This window comes from Salvelinus sp. IW2-2015, unplaced genomic scaffold (assembly GCF_002910315.2).
Source record: "Salvelinus sp. IW2-2015 unplaced genomic scaffold, ASM291031v2 Un_scaffold2713, whole genome shotgun sequence".
Lineage (NCBI taxonomy): Eukaryota > Metazoa > Chordata > Actinopteri > Salmoniformes > Salmonidae > Salvelinus > Salvelinus sp. IW2-2015.
In genome coordinates this window covers 16,382-42,051 of record NW_019944018.1, presented here as the reverse complement: position 1 = coordinate 42,051, position 25,670 = coordinate 16,382, and the positions used below count along the sequence as shown (strand labels likewise).

Genomic DNA, 25,670 nt, shown 5'->3' with positions numbered 1-25,670 from the left:
TTGAACGTCGCCAGAGCGCCTTTGAACGTCGCCAGAGCGCCTTTGAACGTCGCCAGAGCGCCTTTGAACGTCGCCAGAGCGCCTTTGAACGTCGCTTTATTACAATAGGTAGCTTAACAAAGGCCTATTGTACATGCATTCAACATCACAGGTTTAAAGTATGCATTTATTACACAGTGCTAGTAACTCCCTTTAACACTAGGGCTAAATTCCACAACATATATTCTGTGTAGGCTACGTCTCCTTACCGGCGCTGATCTGGACACGAGGGGAGTGGAAGCAGTAAGGTGGAAGGAAGCCTACCTGTACTTCCACCTGTCCACTTCTCAGATTAGTGTGGGTGAAGGAAAGGAAATGAGGAAAGGAAGAAACGTTAGACTATTGAGAGATACCCATTAGAGGTCGACCGATTAAAATCGGAATGGCCGATTAATTAGGGCCGATTTCAAGTTTTCATAACAATCGGAAATCTGTAATTTTGGACGACGATTAAAAAAGAAAGAAAGTTTTTTACACCTTTATTTAACTAGGCAAGTCAGTTAAGAACACATTCTTATTTTCAATGACGGCCTACCGGGGAACAGTGGGTTAACTGCCTTGTTCAGGTGCAGAACGACAGATTTTTACCTTGTCAGCTCAGGGATTCAATCTTGCAACCTTACGGTTAACTAGTCCAACGCTCTAACCACCTGCCTCACGAGGACCCCGCCTGTTACGCGAATGCAGTAAGAAGCCATGGTAAGTTGCTAGCTAGCATTAAACTTATCTTATAAAAAACAATCAATCAATCATAATTACTAGTTATAACTACACATGGTTGATGATATTACTAGTTTATGTAGGGTGTCCTGCGTTGCATATAATCGATGCAGTGCGGATTCGCGAAAAAGGACTGTCGTTGCTCCAACGTGTACCTAACCATAAACATCAATGCCTTTCTTAAAATCAATACACAGAAGTACATATTTTTAAAAGAAATCCAGGTTAGCAGGCAATATTAACCAGGTGAAATTGTGTCACTTCTCTTGCGTTCATTGCACGCAGAGCAATGCAAACTGTATATGCAACAGTTTGGGCCGCCTGGCTCATTGCGAACTAATTTGCCAGAATTTTACGTAATTATGACATAACATTGAAGGTTGTGCAATGTAACAGGAATGTTTAGATTTATGGAACGGTTCCGTATTTCACTGAAAGAATAATTGTTTCGTTTTTGAGATGATAGTTTGCGGATTCGACCATATTAATGACCTAAGGCTCGTATTTCTGTGTGTTATTATGTTATAATTAAGTCTATGATTTGATAGAGCAGTCTGAGCGATGGTAGGCACCAGCAGGCTCGTAAGCATTCATTCAAACAGCACTTTCGTGCGTTTTGCCAGCAGCTCTGCTGTTTATGAATTCAAGCCTATCAACTCCCGAGATGAGGCTGGTGTAACCGATGTGAAATGGCTAGCTAGTTAGCGGGGTGCGCGCTAATAGCGTTTCAAACGTCACTCGCTCTGAGACTTGGAGTAGTTGAGGGTGGCTGTTGTCGATGTGTTCCTGGTTCGAGCCCAGGTAGCGGCGAGGAGAGGGAAGGAAGCTATACTGTTACACTGGCAATACTAAAGTGCCTATAAGAACATCCAATAGTCAAAGAGAAATAAGAGAAATAGTCCTATAATTCCTATAATAACTACAACCTAAAACTTCTTACCTGGGAATATTGAAGACTCATGTTAAAAGGAACCACCAGCTTTCATATGTTCTCATGTTCTGAGCTTAAACGTTAGCTTTCTTACATGGCACGTATTGCACTTTTACTTTCTTCTCCCAACACTTTTGTTTTTTGCATTATTTGAAACCAAATTGAACATCGTTTTATTATTGTATTTGAGGCTAATATTGATTTTTATTGATGTATTATATTAAGTTAAAATAAGTGTTCATTGAGTATTGTTGTAATTGTCATTATTACAATAAATAAATAAATAAAAAAAAAGTTGGCCGATTATCTCAGTATCGCTTTTTTTTTGGTCCTCAAATATCGGTATCGGCGTTTGAAAATCATAATCGGTCGAGCCTCTAATACGCCATAGACTGGGAGCCGATACCTTTACCAGGGACGCAAGACATGAGAGAGTGGTCTGAGCTGTACAGCTCAGCCGTGTTCATTTCTCAGTGCGCCCAGTGATGCTCTTTTAGATTAGGCGCATGCATCTCTCTCAGTCAAGACAGTCGGGCCTGATAGATTAGGTGAGGGGAGTCAGGACAGAGACAAACTGTGAACGGCAAAAACACACACCACTGGGAGACAGATGAGAGGTAGAGAGAGGGGAGAGGGAAGAGAGAAGGGGAGAGGTAAGAGAGAAGGGGAGAGGAGAAGAGGAGGGTAGGAGAAGGGGAGAGGAAGAGAGAAGGGGAGAGGAAGAGAGAAGGGGGAGAGGTAGAGAGAGAGGGGAGAGGAAGAGAGAAGGGGAGAGGGAAGAGAGAAGGGGAGGGTAGAGAGAAGGGGAGAGGAGAGAGAAGGGGCAGAGGTAGAGAGAAGGGGAGAGGAAGAGAGAAGGGGAGAGGTAGGAGAAAGGGGGAGGTGTAAGGAAGGGGAAGGAGAGAGAAGTAGAAGTTAGGGGGGATAGAAGGGGGGAAGAGAGAAGGGGAGAGGTGGAAGAGGAGAGGGGAGAGGAAGAGAGAAGGGGCAAGGCAGGTGGAGAAGGGAAGGGGAGGGATTGAATCAAGTCTAGAACAGTGGTTCAGAAACCAGAAGAAACCCTGTTGTACGCAGGAACAAACCCAGAGAAACCCCTGTTGTACCAGGAACAAACCCAGAGAAACCCCTGGTTGTACCAGGACAAACCCAGAGAAACCCCTGTTGTACACAGGAACAAACGCGCCGAGAGATAACCCCTGTTGTATCGAGGTGTACAAGACCCAGAGAAACCCGTGTTGTGCCTAGGTAGCAGAACGCGCAGAGGAAACCCCTGTTTGTACCAGGAACACCAGAGAACCCCTGTTGTAGCCAGGAACGAAACCCTAGAGAAGCCTGTTTGTACCAGGAACAAACCCAGAGGAACGCCTGTTGTACGCAGAAAAACCCAGAGGAAGCCCTGGTTGTACGCAGGAACAAACCGCAGAGGAACCCTGTTGTACGCAGGAACAACCCATAGAGAAACCCTGCAAACCCCTGTTGTACCAGGAACAAACCCAGAGAAACCCCTGTTGTACCAGGAACAAACCCAGAGAAACCCCTGTTGTACCAGGAACAAACAACCGTGTGTCCCAGGTCTCAAGCTCGAAAAAAGGACCCATCCCATAACCCCACCGCCACCATGGGGCAGTCTGTTCACATCAGCAAACCATTCGACCACACAACGCCATACAAGCTGTCTGCCATCTGCCCGGTACAGTTGAAACTGGGATTCATCCGTGAAGAGCACACTTCTCCAGCATGACAGTGGCCATCGAAGATGAGCATTGCCCACTGAAGTCGGTTACGACGCCGATCTGCAGTCAGGTCAAGACCCTGGTGAGGACGACGAGCACACAGATGAGCTTCCCTGAGACGGTTTCTGACAGTTTGTGCAGAAATTCTTTGGTTGTGCAAATCCACAGTTTCATCAGCTGTCTGGGTGGCTGGTCTCAGACGATCCCGCAGGTGAAGAAGCCGGATGTGGAGGTCCTGGGCTGGCGTGGTTAGATGTGATCTGTGGTCGTGAGGCCGGTTGGACGTACTAACAAATTCTATAAAACGACGTTGAAGGCGGCTTATAGTAGAGAAATTAACATTCAATTCTCTGGCAACATCTCTGGAGGACATTCCTACAGTCAACATGCCAATTGCGCACTCCCCCTCAAAACTTCAATCTGTGGCGTTGTGTTGTGTGACAAAACGGTTCATTTTAGATTGACCTTTTATTGCCCCCCAGCACAAGGTGCACCTGTGTAATGATCATGCTGTTTAATCAGCTTCTTGATATGCCACAACCTGTCAGGTGGATGGATTATCTTGCCAAATGAGAAATGCTCACTAACAGGGATATAAACAAATTAGTGAGTTTATGTTGTTGTAGGAGAAATAATCTTATGGAACATTTCTGGGATCTTATTCCCACTCATGTTGCATTTACATTTTTGTTTTGTGTATTTGACTGATAAATCTCTTTGATTGCAACTTAGACTTCTCACTTCAATGCAGTTATTGTAAATTGCTCTGCATGAGACTGTCTGCTAACTGTCTAGTAGAGAACATTTAAATCCAGTAACTAGCCTACTGGGTGGAACTCGACCACCAGAGTCGTTGGCAGCGTGAAGGCCAGCAAAAGTCTTAGTAATGTATGGCAGTTAACAGCTGCACTGTTGTCATCGGGGGAAATGTGAATCGATACCCTCCCCGGGCTGTGTAACAGTCCATCTCTAAATATAGGTCACATTAATGCTATCAACAGTGGAGAGTAGATATTGAATGACAGCGAGGGGAACAAAAGAATCACTCCACAGCAATGTGAGTACGATGAAGTGAGTTACCTCAGACAGAATTTGAGTGAAGCGCTGTCCAAACGGGTCCATGTATTCTTAATTGACTGTCCATCTGGGCATACAGTACATTTAAAACATGGAACAACCACCATGTGTGTAGCCTAACCTAGGTGACATAACAAAATAGATGAAAATTGAAGTGTACGTTTTGAACTAACCTAGAAAGCGCAATTGTACAACCAAATATACAATTGGTGGTTTCGTTATCTAAAGGCCAGGGCCTACATTGAGAAAGCAGCTGTAGAGGGAGTTGACCTATGAGTTTAGAATGCCAGCCTACTGACCTGTCTGACAAGTGGTTTCCAGAAGTGCAGAGCATGCCTTCGGACACCAGGCGTGTGTCCGACTTTGCAGCCATAAATCCTTTATCAAGAAAGGACATTCCATGTGACTCGACCAAACTCCAAATAACCTCTTAGGCGCCGGTATGATGCTTGGCTAACGGCTAAGTGGAGGGTGATATGTGCTAAACTCACGTTCAACCCCCCCCCCCCCCATACAGGAAACTGAGCCAGCAAATGCAAAATAAGCCACAGCGGTGACAGTGATTTCTGTCACGATTTCGACACTCGCAACGTTGTTTAATTTTTTTTTTTTGTAAAATCAGATATCGCTAAAGGAGAATGAAAAGGGAGTCATAAAAGTACAAAATACAAGTCACTCATTCGAACTTCTCCCTCTCGCCGTTCTTTCCTTTATTTCTTCAAACCTCTGTTCTGGAAAATATTTACCTTGAAGCTGCGCCGAGAGCGACTCTTGGTGTTGCTGGTACTTGACAGCCATCGCCTCAGTCCTCTTCAACTGATTGTGCATCTCATACGATATCATCCCGCCATAAATCATTCCGAAAACCACCGTGATGAGAAGGAGAGACTGGAAGACTCTCCGCTGCCTCCGAGAACACACTCCGTTTCCCATGATTGAATCGCTCCCCTCCCCGCCGCCTGCACAAGCGATCGTCGGGTCACTGCTGTGCAAACTTTGTCTAAACTTTCTACTAATAACTACCTCAAACCCCTTCTCACCTCAGTCGTCCCCAAGCATTATTAAACAGAGGGAGCAGAAACACTTTCGAGTTGAGGCAAGTTTAGTGAATATGTTGGATTCATTTTGGCCCACAAAACGGTGTAGCCACATCCACGAAGGAATCCCAGTTTGTTTTTACTTTTCCTTGGATTTTCGTTTGACAACACTACACAGAGCAAACTCACTCCGATATTTCATGAGAAGCAGAATTTGTCATTGTGCTTAATGTAGAAGCAATGTTCACTCTATTCGGAAACAAAACCAGACCGGATGTAACAGATTCCCATTGCAACGCGTTCAGATTTTGTCAATCACTGTAATAGAAATCAAAATCCCGATATGTACGAGGCCTACAACACTTTCAATTTTAGTTACGTGTCACCTACGCAGCGCAGCTTCCATCCAACGGCAACTACGGAGGAAGTCCTTCCCCAATGAAATCCCAAACTACCCGCCCTCAACGGAACTTACTTTCCTCATTGGACACGTCAGGGTTCGGTCAAGCACCTTTTGGAATGTGTGGGCGGGGGGATGGAGAACATGAGCACAGAGTTTCTAAACCCAGAGGCGCAACATCACAATTCTTCCGGGAATGCTTGCGAAACAGACCAGGCAGGTTTGAGGAGTCAATGAGAGAAGTGAAAAATTATTCCTTTAGTTATTCATTTTCTCGAAATATAAAGGCAGAACCTAGATTAGAGACAATGTCTTAAGTAGTTGAACATGTTCTTACTCCAACCTCGACAAACTGACACGTTTTCATTTTCGTCAAAAAACAACTTTATATCTTTGAGTTGACAGCCTTTACATGCGCAGTTCGGTGTGAGACGACCGATCGACCCGAAGACACTGTCCCCATGGCATTGCATACAAGCGCGATCGGGGATTTCTATTGGATAAGCAGTTTTAGCCTGTCTTCACACTGTACTGTCTTTGATATGAGAAAACGTAGTACAGTACATTTAAGAAATTCTGAGCTCGTTCCCTCGCGTCCAAAAGGCGTGGTGCCCTCACCTCGACTCAACAACGACGCCCATCCCCACCCATCAAACATCTCGTAGCATTGGGACATACATCCAGGCTGCATCACATCCGGCGGTGATTGGAAGTCCCATAGGGCGGCGCACAATTGGCCCAGCGTCGTCCGGGTTTGGCCGTAATTCTCAATAAGAATTTGTTCTTAACTTACTTGCCTAGTTAAATTAAGGTTACATTTATATCATTTTTTTTATAAGCATACTGTAACGTAGTATATTTAAATGACAAAATGCACATGATATGTTGCAGAGACTGTGCATTCCATTGAACCTAACCACCAATGTATCAAAGGCTACAGGATAGGACGACTTAAAGGAATTATAAGCAGTTTGTAAACCATATTTATAGTTTATATATATTTAAATTACTGTATCTGTAATACATATTTGCTGAAACTGTGTGCCTGCCATATACTGCACACAATACTACATCCTGTTTGTTATCTTGCCTCAAAACAACAAAAAAGAACTACACACACATTGGATATAATCTGGACTTTATTGAGATGTTTGTTACATCAGCATCATATTGGAATGCTGAACTTGTGTACAATGAACTACAAAAGCTGAGATACTGGGACATTATCGTCAATGAGATAAATATTGGAAGGAACGTACAGGCCAAAGCATAAGGAAAATACAATACCATGTTATCTTAAGTATAAATATAAATACATGTGTATCTTAAAAGAGCAATACAGTGTGTCATTATTCAAGTAAAAATAATTTCATAAATTTTCCTTGTTCTTGAGACTGTAAATAAATCTCATTATTTCATTCTATGGTTTGGAAAATGTCTATAGAAAACACATTGAAGAGAGGCCAGGCTTTGAGCAAACCAGAATTAAACTTAATTTATCAAGAGAAAGGCAAAAAGTTAGTCTGAAACAACCGATAATTACCTTTAAAATAATCAACAAAATCTGCAACTATCTACAGGTTTATCAGAGAAAATAAGTGGCATCATAATTTCTCTTCGTTCATGGCCACAATCATTTGCTGGACAGCCATTTTGTAAACAGCTATTTTCCCAAAGACCACATTTTGAGCTTTTTCAATACGTCACGTAAAAGTAGAAATACTCCTTATTTTTCACATGGAAAGTCCACCAATCACAACTGTGCTTATTAAAGCCCAGCGGTAACTCTAGACTATCTCTACCAATAAATACTTAGTCACATCATGTTTTGTCATGTTTGCGCTCTTAAAAAAACAAAACACAAGCACTCCTTTATTTATATATCTCCAACACTTAACTAGATACATATTTACATTTTCACCAGGGACGACTCCTATGACACTGAGGGAATTTTATTACACTGGCCCAGGTTGAACCGGGCAATGGCCCATCACGTCATCGGGTGAAATAGCGGTGATGCAGGAGCGCCCTTCTCAAATCAAACAGTAATCTGAGCCACTCGGTCATGTCAACAAGGCAGCACAGTGCATCATCCAGAAACATACATCTATTTTCCATCAAATACAAATTTTTGAATTATCAAACTAGTTTTCTATGCAAAGACAGAATTCTTTAGATTTTTTTTTTTTTTAAACTATCACTTTAGCATGTGAAAACAGAATCCTACTTATCTTTCCACGTGCTTAATTACGTCACTTTTATTTTGAGCCGACTTCACCGGTGACCACTGGCTCACACCCAGGGGGCAGCCCGTTTCCAAAACGAATACAATCCCTTTTCACCCAGCTCAAACTCCTCCCACCAGGGGTAACCTGGGCCAGATAAACAAACCCCCTCACTGAAAGACGAGGTAGAGAAATCTGTGCTGTCAATCGACCAATCACATCCATGACACACTAACAACAGTGATGTGACCTGTACAAAAACGTAACGAATCATTGGTCTCTAGTAGTTCTATTCCCTCATCATGACTCCATGTTACCAAGTTATGACACATCAACTTATAAAACGGTCCCAGTTCCCACACAAACTTGATCCTCCGCTTTCTGAACATGTGACTACACACATAGAAGACTGGGGTGTATTCATTAGTCTTAAACGGTTTCCGTTTCAAAACGCTTACTCTAAACGAAAACATTTTGCAACGAAAACGAGAGTTTCTATTGGACAAATTCAGATAGGCCCCTTCCCCGTTTTGTTCCATTTGGTTCCTAGTGAACACACCCCTGGACACAACTCCAAAATAAGGGGTGAACTCAATGCTCAAGGCTGTGACTCAATACTGTGAAAACCCTCCTTCCTCCCTTCCTTTGTGGACACTGAAAGTAAAATGACTGGGCCATAACATAAGGAGAGGAGATAAGGAGAGGAGATAAGGAAAACAGGCTGTTCAGTTAAAACGGTTCGATTTCAGCCGAAGAACTGTTGGTTTTAAAAGCAGCAGCCTGAACACATCAGCACTCCACTGCAGCAACACATTACTAGATGTAGATGCAAGGCACAGGATATCAGGCCTAACCCACTGCACATTCACAATCTAAACACTGTGTAACACTCCATGCAATTTACCAACTAGAACTTATATAGGGATTCAATTACGACAGAATCTGCTCATAGAACAAAACCAGGGTAAACTATAACAAATTCACCACAAGTGTAAAATACATCACTGTGGGTGCAGCCCACTACTTTGCGACACACCACTAGTACAATGTATGACATTTTTAAACCTACATACAGGAACAACCACTGGTGTGGTCCCCTACTGTACGGTTTAACTAGACGATAACGCTGCGTGAACAGTTCAAAGTGTATTGCATATCTTATCCTGGAAAACACAAGAGCTCTAACCGTTGACAAACTAGACTAGAGCAATGTGAGACACGGACACAGGCAATAGTCCTGCAGTGTACTAGGAAATAGCATAGTGAATAGATCACATGACCCCCCTACAAAGAGAGAGAGAATAGTTCTGAGATTACATTTCTCAAATATAAGACACCCCCTTTAATTCACCTGTACTTCAGCGGAGGGAACATTGGTGTACTATCATATCTGTCGGATTATTCCAGGTCTCCAGTCAACAGGGAGTTTTTCCAAGCAACCGTGCTTCTACATCTGCATTGCTTGCTGTTTGGGGGTTTTAGGCTGATTTTATATATATCACTAAGTGACATCTGTAGATGTAAAAAGGGCTTTATAAATACATTTGATTGATTGATTGATTATGGAGAGGATTTCAAGAATGATCTTATTGAGCACACTCTAGAACTTCCATAATGTTCCCACTCTAGAACTTCCACAATGTTCCCACTCTAGAACTTCCACAATGTTCCCACTCTAGAACTTCCACAATGTTCCCACTCTAGAAACTTCCACAATTGTTCCGCACTCTAGAACTTCCACAATCGTTCCCACTCTAGAACTTCCACAATGTTCCCACTCTAGAACTTCCAAAATGTTCTCACTCTAGAACTTCCAAAATGTTCTCACTCTAGAACTTCCAAAATGTTCTCACTCTAGAACTTCCATAATGTTCTCACTCTAGAACTTCCATAACGTTCTCACTCTAGAACGTGGACAGCTCCTCCTCTTCACAGAGCAGAGGTTCTACTTCAGGAACATTCATCTTCTTGCTGGTTTTATCGGAGCGGTTCTTCCTATAGATGATGAACTGGGCGGTGACCTGGGAGAGTTAAGGCTCATTCACAAACACACCACAACAAGTCAACAAAATCCCAACACTTAAACAACAGAGACAAAAATAAAACCTTCCCTTCTTTATCCTTATCCCTTTTTTAGTGAAATGATGATCTCTGAGAAAAAGAAAAGATACAAAGAAGTCTAGGAGGAGGACTCCCAGGCTGCCGATGAGCCAGGCCAGATGTTTGAGGATGAAGGTCTGTTTGGAGCCGGCCAGAGCTGGTAGAACCACAATGATACTGAGCCCGTAGGTCCCGTTGCCCATCATGGCCAGGGCAAACAGCATGTACGACGTACCCTCTGTAGACTGCCGCTTAAACTGGAGACAGACAGGGAGATGTTACCGTCTAGACCTCAAAACCAACAGAGAAAAGTGAAGATTTTAGGCTCAAAACACGTTACGTAGTTAATTATTCAACCCCATTCTATTACTTCTTAAATTTTACCCACTTTTTATTTTATTAAGTTCCAAAATAATATTCATTCCTAACATATTTTCACAATGTTTGCCAAGGTGTTAGTATGCATGATTTATTGTTGGTAAGTCATGCATGTTCACACAGACACTCACTAGATCAAAACGTGTGTTTGTGTACTGTGCTCTCCCCCTTAGAACATCCCTAGGAACTGTTATCACATTGGGAGGGACAGTGGGTTCTCAGGAGACACCAGTCCAGATGCTGTGACATCACTCAGCACAACACACTATCGTCTCTCACGCCTGGTTCTCATTAAAAAAAATTCCAGCATGCGTTCCTCATTCGTCTCTTCTATTTTGGCCCCATCTACTTTGAGCCTTTCTTCCCCTCCTCATGTCCCCTAAACCTGCCATCCTGTTACATCTTACACCACCTCCCCTCCATAAATCACCCACATACTGTCACTCACATTTTTGTAGAGCTGTGGAAAACGAGAGGAGAGGTAGAATATGGAGGCCAGGTATCCACAGGCATAACCAGAGATCTCCACGCTGTTAGAGGCACTCTGAAGAGAGAGTCAGAGAGAGAGACAGAGACAAAGAGAGAGAGAGAGAGTCATGAGAGATGAGCAGGAAAGTTAGAGAGAGAGATGAGAGTCCAAGAGTTTCCAGAGGTGTAGTGAGAGATGAGAGATGAGAGAGATGCAGAGAGAGAGAGAGAGAGAAGAGTCGAGTAGAGTAGGACGAGCAGCAAGTGAGTCAGAGAGAGAGAGAGGTCAGAGCTAGCTGAGAAGTAGAACAGAGAGACGAGTCAGAAGAGAGAGTCAGAGAGAGAGTTCAAAGAGAGAGAGCAAGAAGTGGAAAGTATGAAGAGAGAGAGTCATGAGAGAAGTAGAGAGTCAGAGAGTAAGAGAGAGCTAGAGTGACGAAGAGAGAGTCAAGAGAGAGAGAGAGGATTCAGAGAGAGAGAGAGTTTCAGATAGAGAGAGAGAGTAGAGAGAGAGCAGGAGATGTAGTCCAGATAGGAGAGGTCAGAGGAGCGCGTCAAGAGTAGAGAGAGGAGAGAGAGAGAGAGTCAGAGAGAGAGTCAGAGAGAGTCTCCTCTCTCATCACACGTCACGCTCAGTGTTGGCAGAGGTGTTGTTGTCATGATGAAACTTGGGGAAGGAATCAGGAGGGCCACAGTGGGAAGCCCCACACAACAGGAAACACAACCACTTTCAACGTGGGGCGCTCTGGGGGAAGAGACACACACAGTGTTGCTGCCCCTCCTGGTTTTGTAGAGGTGACCTGTTTCAAGACACACCTGTGAGATACCTGAGCTATGGAGAAAGTAGGGAAGGGCTTAAACAGGTGTGACCAGACCTCCGCTCTCTTTTTGTCCTCAAATCGGTCACTCTGTCTTTTATTGACAGATACACACCCACAACACACACACACACCACACAACACACCACACCCACACCACACACCTGTGTAGATGTACTGTTAAGTAATCCAATATGTCTTCCTTGTGGTCCAGCCTCGGCTGGCAAGCTGGACTAACCAAAAGGAGCTTTACAAGGTGAGAATTTGTCAGTCATCGACTTTTAGTGGGAACTAGCAATTTCACTTGAACACACACACAGTCATATCCATGCCTAATGTGTATGACAACTGGGCATAGCTGTTAGCATTGTCTATAGGGAATACATTTAGCATATCAGTGAGTACACAGACTGGAGCACACTAAATAAATACAAGGAACAACGCTGATTCTCACACAACCATGGCATTGTGTTTCCATACTGGGCGGACAGTGTAATATCAGGATCCCCATCTGGCCTTACTTTTACATGAGTTGTTCTTTATCTTGTAGTAGAGGAACTGGGAGATGAGCAGGAGATCAGTGAAGATGTAGAACACTACTGTCACAATCTGAGAGAGACAGAGAGAGAAAGAGAGAGAGAGAAAGAGAGAGAGAGAGAGCGAGAGAAAGAGAGAGCGAGAGAAAGAGAGAGCAAGAGAAAGAGAGAGCAAGAGAAAGAGAGCAAGAGAAAGAGAGGGAGAAAGAAAGAGAGAGAGAGAGAAAAAGAGAGAGAGAGAGAGAAAGAGAGAGAAAGAGAGTGAGCGAGCGAGAAAGAGAGAAGATTTGACAACAGTGGCACCCTCTGCACGTAGGCATAGGTAAGGGTCAGGGAAAGGTTAAGGAAAACATGCCATTGGGATACAATGTACCTGACTAACTCCATTCACAAACCAGATTAAACAAAATGCTGAATGTTTTACAAATATGCTTCAATGCAGCTGTGATACAGTGCATCGTGGCATGTCTGGGCAGAGTGCTATGCCAATGCCTCTGCCCATATTCATACTTTGCATATAAGAGCAAGTTGAAGTTGTGCCTGTTGATAGATACCTGGATGGGCAGCTGGCTGGTCAGGACGCAGCCTATGAGACTGCTGAGGTCCCCACTGAAGAGGAAGAGCAGAAAGCCAAAAGACATGGCCTCCTCCACGTTACCATTGCGATAAGCCTCATAGACTTGCCTGGGGGTAGAAAGAGAGAGAACAGATACAATGGAGAAAGAGAGAATGGGAAAGAAAAGAAGAGACTGGTGTGACATAAACAGATACTTTGATGTCTCTCAGAACCTGATAAACTGGCTTTGCAGAGCCACAGACTTTCTCCTTGCTATGGTAATACATCATTAATGGGCTATTTGATCTTTTATGGGCTCCCAAGTGGCGCAGTGGTCAAAGGCCACTGTGCTTGAGGCTTCACTACAGACCCTGGTTCGATTCCAGGCTGTATCACAACCAGCCGTGATTGGGAGTCCCAAGTCGCTCTGGATAAGAGCGTCTGCTAAATGACTTAAATGTAAATGTAATATGTTGTCCGGGTTTGGCCGTCATTGTAGGATTTGATCTTAACTGACTTGCCTAGTTAAACAAAGGTTACATTTAAAATGGTCAAATCTGTCATGAGTATCATCATAACACCAAATGTCAGATACAGCAGCTGTTGATCACAAGATCAGCTATTTTTGTTTGTATTATAAATACAAACTACTTTTCCCTTAGAGAACGCATTCCTTACGCAGTGGTGAACAACTTACGGTAGAGTAGACAGCAAGAAACAAAACATTGAGATCAGCCCGATGACTACGCTCCAGTATTCCCACACATTCTCCACGCATTCCTCGAACAGGTAGAGGATCCAGGGCGTTCCGTTAGCGCACAGTGGCCGACCCAGCACGGGGGAAGTTAGGTTAGCGGCCACGTCTGCAGTCCTCCCCGGGAAGCGAGGCATGGAGGCGACTATGTCCGTCCCTCTGCCTCCGTGGAAGAATCCGAGCGCGATGATGTGAAAGTGTTCGTTTGTTGACACCAAACACTGACCGCCCTCGAGCCCGCCACACCTAGGCTACAGGTTGGCAAACGAGCGTGTGTGGCGATGTCATTTGATGAGTCTGCAAGGCAATATACACATGGTCATTGATATAATTACGAATTGGCTGGGGAGATTTGGAAGAGTGGTGTCGGGTGGGGAAAGAAATACAATTCATTGTTACTGTGCTTTTGGTTTCAGCAACAACATGCACGCACCAGACAGCTCTGATACAATGTTGATACTTTCTCCATTTAAGAAAACATTTGCATATTGGTAATAACCTTTTGTTGGGGTCGCATAGGTCTACAATGCTGCAATTTGATCGTCTATAGACCAGAAGCTATTCATTGATGTGGCTATCGCTTCTCATCAAATTAATGTTGGTCTGTCGGCCTCACAAAAATAAAGACAATTGTTGGCAAAGCCATAACAGCAACAGACACAGACCAACCAACGTTGTCAACAAATCAAATGCAGCTCATAAACTCTCACCGGATGCGTTGATTTCTCGACCTTCGTGTTACTGTGCGACGGCTCTCCATCTCAACTCGGCTGCCGTTGTGTTTTGATTGAGCGATATATTCCGCTAGGCTATTTAATATCCCATAATTATATTATATTGTAAACAATCAATTATTGTCGCCCATTCCTGTCCTCCGGAATGGCATCAAATTAAATTGTTTCACTTCCGCATTTTCTGGAGAAAGCGCAGAACTGAGAACCACCAGGATAAAAGGACGTAGCACCATCTGCTGGGTGTTTGCAGTAGTGTGATAAATCTAGTCAAATGGAATTGTATTATTTTGTCACATGCATCGAACACAACTGGTGTTGACTTTAGCGTGAAATGCTCCCTTACGAGCCCTTCAACAATGCAGAGTTTAAAATAAAATAGTAACACAAGAGGATTAAAATACACAAGAATGGAGCTGGGTGATTCTGCAACTACGGGCACCTCCATGTCCTCGGGGCAATTTTGGGGATTATATAAAAAGTATAACAAATAGTTGTATGTTAAGTTCACACCGGAATCACCCCATACTTTTTTTAAACACCTCTCTATCAAGTATTTAAGCTACTTTTCAGATGCATTTTATACCTCAATTTCACTATTTTGCCCTTGTCCCTGACACAGACTTTTAAGCTTTTACTATTTTTTTATATTGGAAAATTAATAATTACACATTATCTAATGTTATGTACTACAGAACGAGCCAATTAAATAAAATCTATATCAATATTTATTGTGAGTATTCCCTTTTATATTGTTTTTTTTACACAAAATATACCTGTCCTTTGGGAGTGGTGTCATTTCCACCACTGAAAACAAAATCCTCATTAATAACGTTGTTTTCAAGAGAATGTTCATTTAGTTACCATGGAAACATATTGTGACACTGAAGCACATGGCTGCAGTGGACAGTTGTTCCAGATGTGATGTCCAGAAGTTTAAGAAAAATCAAGGTAAATATTGCTTGTGTAGAGCATATTTTAATTGTCAGTCATTTCCAAACAGGCTATAATTTCTTTAATTTATGGTAGAACTTTAGATTTTAGAAAAATATTTTATGTATTTAGTGTAAACGATATGCTAGCTGTAATACTAATCAAAGCATGCTAAGCTGTCTGGCAATTTTCTCCAGAAACTGTAGAAATGTCATGTCCATCACAGTCATTTCCATCACAAACTTAAGTGTGCTGGACAGTAGAAGATTGAACAGTCTAAGTCTTCGGTGGCTGGAGTCTTTGGCAATTATTCGGGCCTTCCTCTGACACCGCCTGGTATAGAGTTCCTGGATGGCAGGGAGCTTGGCCCCAGTGGTATACCGGGCTGTCTGTACCACCCTCTGTAGCGCTTTGCAGTCAAGGGCGTTTGCCATACCAAGCGGTGATGCAGCCAGTCAAAATGCTCTCGATTGGTGCAGCTATAGAACTTTGTGTGGATCCAGGGGCCCATGCCAAATCTTTTCAGCCTCCTGAGGTGGAAGAGGCCCCTGCCGTGCCCTCTTCACGACTGGGTGGGTGTTTGTGGACCATGTTAGGTCTTCAGTGATGTGGACGCCAAGGAACTTGACGCACTCGACCAGCTCCACAGCAGCCCCGTCGATGTGGATGGGGGTCTGCTCTCCCCTCTTTCTCCTAGAGTCAACGATCAGTTACTTGGTCTTAGTGACATTGAGGGAGAGGTTCTTTTTCTGGCATTAAACTGCTAAGTCTCTGACCTTCTCGCTGTAGGCTGGCTCATTGGCGTCAGTGATCAGACCTACCACCGCTGTGTCGTCAGCAAACTTGATGATGTTGTTGGAGTCGTGCATGGCCACACAGTCGTGGATGAACAGGGAGTACAGGAGGGGACTAAGCACACAACCCTGAGGGGCCCCCATGTTGAGGGTCAGCGTGGCCGAGGTGTTGTTGCCTACCCTCACCACCTGGGGGCGCCCCGTCAGGAGGTCCAGGATACAGTTGCAGAGGGAGGGGTTCAATCCCAGGGTACCTAGCTTGGTGATGTGCTTGGAAGGCACTATGGTTTCGAACGCTGAGCTGTAGTCAATGAACAGAATTCTCACATAGTTATTTCCCCTCTTGTCCAGGTGGGAGAGGGCAGTGTGAAGTGAAATATCGTCATCTGTGGATCTGTTGGAGCGGTAAACGAATTGGAATTGGTCTAGGGTGTCTGCGATGATGGTGTTGATGTGTGTCATGACCAGACTTTCAGTGCACTTCATAATTACAGATGTGAGTGCTACAGGTGAGTAGTTATTTAGACAGGTTACCTTGGAGTTCTTTGGAACAGGGACACAGGTGGTCAGCTTGAAACATGTTGAGATTACAGACTGGGACAAGAATAGATTGAACATGTCTGTGAAGACACTTGCCAGCTGGTCTGCGCATGCTTTGAGAACACGCCCTGGTATCTGATTGTTAAGCAAATACCAGAGAGCCAGTTGTTCCAGCTCAACTCGAACTTTTGATATATTTAAGGGTGCATTCTATTATATTTTCGAAAAACTTTATTTGTCAATTAAAATAATTAGTTGTTTCATTGGATTAACTATCTTTGGTTTGTCTAGTAGAAGCAGCTATGGCTACATCAGAGCTGTGTAGCATTACGGCAGAACCGAACCAGACCAGAACATGGGAAACCTTTGAAGCGGAAGCAACTGTTTTAGGGCCCAAGTGGGCTTAGCCTAAAAACCTAGTTTAAGCCTGGTGTTTAATTGTTTTGTTGTTGTTGTTGTTGTTGTTGTCATTTTTGTGTTTTTGTTTGGTCCTCCACTGTAAATAGTTTCCACCGGGACCTGTAACTTCACAGTCTTTATATAATTAACCCCAAACTGTACCGTTGCCACAGTTACGATGCATAAACCTCACTGCTGGGCCACCCTTTGACCTACATGGACTTTCAGCTCTAAATGTAAGATATGAATGATGTAGTCTGCGTTATATGCAATAGGATATATGTCTGTCGTTATAGTCAATAGTCTATATGTCTGTCGTTATAGTCTATAGTCTATATGTCTGTCGTTATAGTCAATAAGATATATGTCTGTCGTTATAGTCTATAGTCTATATGTCTGTCGTTATAGTCTATAGTCTATATGTCTGTCGTTATAGTCAATAGGATGTATGTTGTCGTATAGTCAATAGGATGTATGTCTGTCGTTATAGTCAATAGGATATTGTCTGTCGTTATAGTCAATAGGATATATGTCTGTCGTTATAGTCAATAGGATATATGTCTGTCGTTATAGTTAATAGGATATATGTCTGTCGTTATAGTCAATAGGATATATGTCTGTCTTATAGTCAATAGGATGTATGTCTGTCGTTTATAGTCAATAGGATGTATGTCTGTCGTTATAGTCTATAGTCTATATGTCTGTCGTTATAGTCAATAGGATGTATGTCTGTCGTTATAGTCAATAGGATGTATGTCCGTCTCGTTATATAGTCAATAGGATATATGTCTGTCTTATAGTCAATAGGATTTGATGTCTGTCATAGTCAATAGGATATATTCTGCGTGTTATAGTCAATAGTCTATATGTCTGTCGTTATAGTCAATAGTCTATATGCTGTCGTTATAGTCAATAGGATATGTGCCTGTTTATAGTCAATAGGATGTATTCTGTCGTTATAGTCAATAGTCTATAGTCTGTCGTTATAGTCAATAGATATGTCTGTCGTTATAGTCAATAGGATGTATGTCTGTCGTTATAGTCAATAGTCTATATGTCTGTCGTTATAGTCAATAGGAATGTCATGTCTGTCGTTATAGTCAATAGTCTATATGTCTGTCGTATAGTCAATAGTCTATATGTCTGTCGTATATAGTCCAATTAGGATGTCATGCCTGTCGTTATAGTCAATAGTCTATATGTCTGTCGTTATAGTCAATAGTCTATATGTCTGTCGTTATAGTCAATAGTCTATATGTCTGCCGTTATAGTCAATAGGATATATGTCTGTCGTTATAGTCAATAGGATGTATGCCTGTCGTTATAGTCAATAGGATGTATGTCTGTCGTTATAGTCTTAGTCTATATGTGTCGTTATAGTCATAGGATGTATGTCTGTCGTTTTCTATAGTCTATATGTCTGTCGTTATAGTCAAAGGATATACAGTGGGGAGAACAAGTATTTGATACACTGCTGATTTTGCAGGTTTTCCTACTTACAAAGCATGTAGAGGTCTGTAATTTTTATCATAGGTACACTTCAACTGGTGAGAGACGGAATCTAAAACAAAAATCCAGAAAATCACATTGTATGATTTTTAAGTCATTAATTTGCATTTTATGGCATGACATAAGTATTTGATACATCAGAAAAGCAGAACTTAATATTTGGTACAGAAACATTTGTTTGCAATTAACAGAGATCATACGTTTCCTGTAGTTCTTGACCAGGTTTGCACACACTGCAGCAGGGATTTTGGCCCACTCCTCCATACAGACCTCTCCCAGATCCTTCAGGTTTCGCGGCTGTCGCTGTGCAATACGACTTTCAGCTCCCTCCAAAGATGTTCTATTGGGTTCAGGTCTGGAGACTGGCTAGGCCACTCCGGACCTTTAGATGCTTCTTACGGAGCCACTCCTTAGTTGCCCTGGCTGTGTGTTTCGGGTCATTGTCATGCTGGAAGACCCAGCCACGACCCATCTTCAATGCTCTTACTGAGGGAAGGAGGTTGTTGGCCAATATCTCACGATACATGGCCCCATCCATCCTCCCCTCAATACGGTGCAGTCTCTCCTGTCCCCTTGCAGAAAAGCATCCCCAAAGAATGATGTTTCCACCTCCATGCTTCACGGTTGGGATGGTGTTCGGGTCTTGTTGTACTCATCCTTCTTCTTCCTCCAAACACGGCGAGTGGAGTTTAGACCAAAAAGCCTCAATTTTTGTCTCATCAGACCACATGACCTTCTCCCATTCCTCCTCTGGATCATCCAGATGGTCATTGGCAAACTTCAGACGGGCCTGACATGCGCTGGCTTGAGCAGGGGACCTTGCGTCGCGTGCAGGATTTAATCTATGACGGCGTAGTGTGTTACTAATGGTTTCCTTGAGACTGTGGTCCCAGCTCTCTTCAGGTCATTGACCAGGTCCTGCCGTGTAGTTCTGGGCTGATCCCTCACCTTCCTCATGATCATTGATGCCCCACGAGGTGAGATCTTGCATGGAGCCCCAGACCGAGGTTGATTGACCGTCATCTTGAACATCTTCCATTTTCTAATAATTGCGCCAACAGTTGTTGCCTTCTCACCAAGCTGCTGCCTATTGTCCTGTAGCCCATCCCAGCCTTGTGCAGGTCTACAAATTTATCCCTGATGTCCTTACACAGCTCTCTGGTCTTGGCCATTGTGGAGAGGTTGGAGTCTGTTTGATTGAGTGTGTGGACAGGTGTCTTTTATACAGGTAACAAGTTCAAACAGGTGCAGTTAATACAGGTAATGAGTGGAGAACAGGAGGGCTTCTTAAAGAAAAACTAACAGGTCTGTGAGAGCCGGAATTCTTACTGGTTGGTAGGTGATCAAATACTTATGTCATGCAATAAAATGCGGCAAAAAGTTAATTACTTAAAAATCATTCAATGTGATTTTATGGATTTTTGTTTTAGATTCCGTCTCTCACAGTTGAAGTGTACCTATGATAAAAATTACAGACCTCTACATGCTTTGTAAGTAGGAGAACCTGCAAAATCAGCAGTGTATAAAATACTTGTTCTCCCCACTGTATGTCTGTCGTTATAGCCAATAGGATGTATGTCTGTTGTTATAGTCAATAGTCTATATGTCTGTCGTTATAGTCAATAGGATGTATGTCTGTCGTTATAGTCAATAGTCTATATGTCTGTCGTTATAGTCAATAGTCTATATGTCTGTCGTTATAGTCAATAGGATGTATGTCTGTCGTTATAGTCAATAGGATATATGTCTGTCGTTATAGTCAATAATCTATATGTCTGTTGTTATAGTCAATAGGCTAGAGAGCTGCCCAGTGACACCACGAGCCTACCAGACGAGTTAAACTACTTCTAAGCTCGCTTTGAGGCAAACAACCCTGAAACGTGTATGAGAGCACCAGCTAACCTCTGTTTGTGAGAATTTCAGGTTACATGGAAACCTGGACTTGAAAAGCATTGGGAACGTAATGTGCAGAAGTATGTCAAGTTACCATATCAAGGCAAAGTTGTTGCTGTTTCTCTCCTGAAATACAGATTTACCACCTAGAGTAGAGCATTAGGATGATTTTTAAACATGTCTTTTAATGACATTTTTTTACAAAAAAAGCCATTTACAAAGTTATTGAATTTATGAAGAGAGATGAAGATGTGTAGGTGGAGTTGGTGCGGGGTGTATGGGTAATGGATGGATGGTACGCGGCTACTACCTGTAGCCCTGTCCTGCAGTCAATGACCAAAAGCGCCCTCTTTGGCCCCATGGGTGGAATGTGTAACGATTTTCGTCGTCGGATGAAGAGTAGTCGGACCAAAGCGCAGCGTGGTAAGTGTTCATGTTATATTTATTAAAACAGAACACCAAACAAAATATCAAAAAGAATGAAACTAAACTAAACAGTCATGTAAGGTGCAGCAACACAAAACAGAAAACAACTACCCACAAAACACAGGTGGGAAAAGGCTACCTAAGTATGGTTCTCAATCAGAGACAACGATAGAAATCTGCCTCTGATTGAGAACCACACCCGGCCAAACACATAGAAATAGAAAACATAGAACACAAAACATAGAATGCCCAACCCAACTCACGCCCTGACCAAACCAAAATAGAGACATAAAAAGGATCTCTAAGGTCAGGGCGTGACCGAATGTTATTCATATCTTTCATAATTTCATAATTAATATTTTTTTTTTTTTAAACAGATGAGGATCCGGTGTTTTTATGTCAAACAATTTTGTTATATTTCAGTCTTTGGTGATGTATATAAAGTGTAATATTGGGATGTAAACTCAGAATTGAGTACATTTCAACTCTATATCTGACATGGTACAGGTGTCTTCATTATTTAAGTCCGTAACCATGTCTGTGAGGTGAATACTTTTGTTTCAAAGTAGATTTGTTTTAGACTACCAAGAATCACTCTGTGTGACCCAGATTTAGCCCACTGCAGTAAAAGGTTTAAAGGGAAGACACTGGAATTAGCTCTGAAGCGTTGAGTCACGCCTAGCCAAGACCGGGTTCCATTTGAAGTCTAGTGAGGGAGACATCTGTGTTAAGATTAGCGACTGCATCGCTTTGGTAATGAACATTCTTCTGTCTCAAGGCTTATGTTGTTATTGGGAAAATGAGCAGAAATGACTGCCCTATAAACTCTTGGAATATATGTGGTAACCAACCTCTCTCCGGAATCTAAAAAAGCATTGAAAATGTACAGATGTATGTCAAGTGAGAGAGACAACTGTGAAAAGGGTGTATTTGAGGGTGGAGAATGGTATGTGAGGGATGGTATGTGCCAGTTGGTGAAGGGAGAGAAGGGGAGGATATCTGACACCAAGGATAGACACATCTTCCCTGTCTCTCCTCCTTCCCCTGGCGAGCAGCGATACCTCACTCACTCGTGCTTCAGTACCAGTTGGTGAAGGGAGAGATGGGGAGGATATCTGACACCAAGGATAGACACATCTTCCCTGTCTCTCCTTCCAGCAGATGGGGAAATATACTCTAACACTATCGACACCAGGTAGAATTCTCAGGAATTGTTATTGTGGGACTTCCACAGCAAGAGCCCCAGCTTACATATTCAACATACCTGTTCGTCTTATTATTCAAAATTCAAAACGTCCGGAATGGTCTCACTCGAGTTGCTTGTGTACAACTTTTTGATATCTGTTATACTTTTTATGTTATTAAACTTTTAGTCCGTTTTTTGGCCTAAATCCACTTTCATGGCATTTCATCAAGATTCTAAAGATCCCCATTGAGACATCATCACTTCCAACTGCCATTCTCTAAGTGAAATCATGCAACTCTTGACACAAATCAGCTAATTCTTACACTTTGCAACAACTTAGACAACAATTTAGAGTGTTTGCATCTTTGTCGCCCTCTCTGGTACTCAAATCTGGCGTTTGATCAAAAAAATTATATTCTGATAAAAAGTTAAAGCAGTTTAAGTAACCGCATCAACAACATTTTCTACAACATTTTTTGCAAACAACTGCTGTTTTGACCACTACCCCAACAAGTTAGACAATGCTATCCATATCTGTTCGCATATCTGTTCAAAATATTCTCTACAGAACTTACAGTACAGCAGTTTTAGTAACTGCATTACCACATCTTCTTCCCAAACAACTGCCGTTTTGACCACATAACGCAACAAGTTAGAGACAAATCTTCCTCTGCTTCTCTGCTTTTCAAATCCGGAAACGTATTTGGAATCGTGTCTACCAATCTCTAGATATGGTCGTTTTAGTAACCCATTTCCTGCTATCTTCTAACAGCAGCTCTCTGTGTCCTTATTGAGTTTCCAAAACGGAACTGTTGCTAGGATACTCACTGACACTGAAGGCCAAAGTTTATGAGGAGAGAGAATAGAGTGACCTCAATTACTGACCACAACACAAATATTGATCACACAACAACTGAACTACAGACCACAACCACACAAATACTGACCACAACTACTGACCAAAACAGCAGACCATAACCACACAACAACTGACCGCAAAAACACAACTGACCACCACATCTAGTGACCACAACCACACAACTTCTGACCACACAACGTGTGACCACACATCTAACTACTGACCATATCCACACAACTTTTGACCACGACCATATAACTACTGACCACAACTACTGAACCACATAACTACTGACCACTGCTACTGACCACAACTTCTGACCAAATCTACTGACTATCGATGGGAATTAAAAATGATTTCAATATTTGAATAATATAATCAAAGGAGAACTATTCACTTTTTTCACTACCACAAACAAACTTTTAAAGAGCTTTAGCAAGCCCCACAACTTTACTTGTAAATTTGCAATCTATATAGAATTGTTATTATTAATTTAATAACCGATGGTGTGCTCTGTTAAAATGTTGAAATATAATTTTCAGAATAGCAAACACAGTTCAAAGTCAATGAATTAGAATGTACCGTTCTCTTATATAATTGTAGGCTTTGAAGCTCACTGGTGTCTTCCTGCCTCCTACTTTCACCGGAGGTCACAAATAGTTTATACAATAGCACAGAATCTCATTCCATCATGAATCCACATGGTTCCCCATGGGAAGAAGAAACAGTAATTCAGAAGCTTTACCCCCTGTTAGCAGTCTACGGACAACATAAGACAGCAGTCCGTGCTTTGGTTTTGTTTACCTGACCAACGTTTTCAAAATGTTCACGTTTTAGCATTTGTGACACAATTCCAATTCAAGTCAATGTGCTTTTTATGGGCTGTTTTTTTTTACACTTCATGTTCACTGTTGCAACTTATAATAAACCAGATTTGATCGTTGACTTTACCTTCAAGTGTTCTATTCTCTTTTGTTTATATTCTCTTTTGTTTAAATAAAGCATGTAGTTAATAGCAGAGTATCTCAATGTAATTTGGGGTTTATAGCTGTTTTTAGCTGGGTTCATGTAGCCCTATATAAGGTCAGTCTGGAAGCCTTCATCTGTCCCATCTCTGGCCCGGTGACCGAGGCTGGAACTCAGCCTTACCTTTGTGCAGTATGTGAGCCAGAACTGGGCCATACCTTTTTATTTTGCTATCATTTTTCACTATATGGCCCAGAACTGGGCCATACCTTTTAGAATTCATATTTGTACAGCGTGTGGGCCAGAACTGGGCCATACCTTTTCTAATTTGATGGTGCACAGTGTGTGGGTCAGAACTGGGCCATACCTTTTCTAAATTGACGGTGCACAGTGTGTGGGTCAGAACTGGGCCATACCTTTTCTAATTTGATGGTGCACAGTGTGTGGGTCATAACTGGGCCATACCTTTTCTAATTTGATGGTGCACAGTGTGTGGGTCAGAACTATGCTGGATCTTTTTAATCTGATAGTGATGCAGTATGTATGCCGGCTTTGGGCTGGGGACCCAGGCATACTGGGCCATAAAAACACTTAGTATGTGGCCCACAGCTGTTGGAATTATTTAGTTATCTGGGTTAGGCTGAAGTCATATTTTAGGCTACCAGTAGTCTACTGAGGCTTCTGATTTGTTTTGATTTGATTTTAGCATGTACATCTTGGTGGGTCAAAACCAAAAAGATGTGGGATGCATGTAGTAGTAAAGCCCCTACACTACACTACACTACACTACACTACACTACACTACACTACACAACACTACACTACACTACACTACACTACATTACACTACACTACACTACACTACACTACACTAAACAACACTACACTAAACAACACTACACTAAACAACACTACACTAAACAACACTACACTACACTACACTACACTAAGTCCCAACACCTTACCACTGCTACACCTGGTTATCAGCAGAGTCCCAACACCTTACCACTGCTACACCTGGTTATCAGCAGAGTCCCAACAGCTTACCACTGTTACACCTGGTTATCAGCAGAGTCCCAACACCTTACCACTGCTAAACCTGGCTTACAGTCAGTTGGATGACCGTTTAAAAAAGATTTTCAGTAGATTGTCAGCTTGATTCATGATGATGTCTGCTAGCTAAGATTTTAAAAGAGTGATGTTGATGTAACGGATGTGAAATGGCTAGCTAGTTAGCGGGTACGCGCTAGTAGCGTTTCAATCAGTTACGTCACTTGCTCTGAAACGTATTAGTAGTGTTACCCCTTGCTCTGCAAGGGCCCTGGCTTTTGTGAGCGATGGGTAACGATGCTTCGTGGGCGACCGTTGTTGATGTGTGCAGAAGGTCCCTGGTTCGCGCCCGTGTCGGGGCGAGGGGACGGTTTAAAGTTATACTGTTACATTGATGCTGTTGACCCGGATCACGGTTGCTGCGGAAAAGGAGGAGGTTGAAAGGGGGTGAGTGTAACGGATGTGAAATGGCTAGCTAGTTAGCGGGTACGCGCTAGTAGCGTTTCAATCAGTTACGTCACTTGCTCTGAAACGTATTAGTAGTGTTACCCCTTGCTCTGCAAGGGCCGCGGCCTTTGTGGAGCGATGGGTAACGATGCTTCTGGGCGACCG

The 25,670-nt window shown here is 42.7% G+C and overlaps 2 protein-coding genes across 2 annotated transcripts in view; both read right to left on the bottom strand.

Annotated features, from left to right (window-relative positions):
* The window catches only part of LOC112074603 (Golgi integral membrane protein 4), an 18,644-nt gene extending 12,449 nt beyond the window's left edge, over nt 1–6,195 (bottom strand). Inside the window, 1 exon segment of the mRNA XM_070440595.1 lies at nt 5,247–6,195. Within this exon segment, the coding sequence (XP_070296696.1) occupies nt 5,247–5,433 (187 nt within the window). The 5' untranslated portion in view covers nt 5,434–6,195.
* Nucleotides 6,196–7,058: 863 nt separating this feature from the next.
* LOC112074601 (lysosomal amino acid transporter 1 homolog) lies at nt 7,059–14,696 on the bottom strand. The gene is given in 9 exon segments (XM_024141748.2): nt 7,059–10,183; nt 10,334–10,519; nt 11,089–11,188; nt 11,744–11,841; nt 11,843–11,853; nt 12,448–12,535; nt 13,017–13,146; nt 13,716–14,069; nt 14,483–14,696. Coding segments are annotated over 8 exon segments (924 nt in total). The 5' UTR covers nt 13,910–14,069; nt 14,483–14,696; the 3' UTR covers nt 7,059–10,066.
* Nucleotides 14,697–25,670: the final 10,974 nt, after the last annotated feature.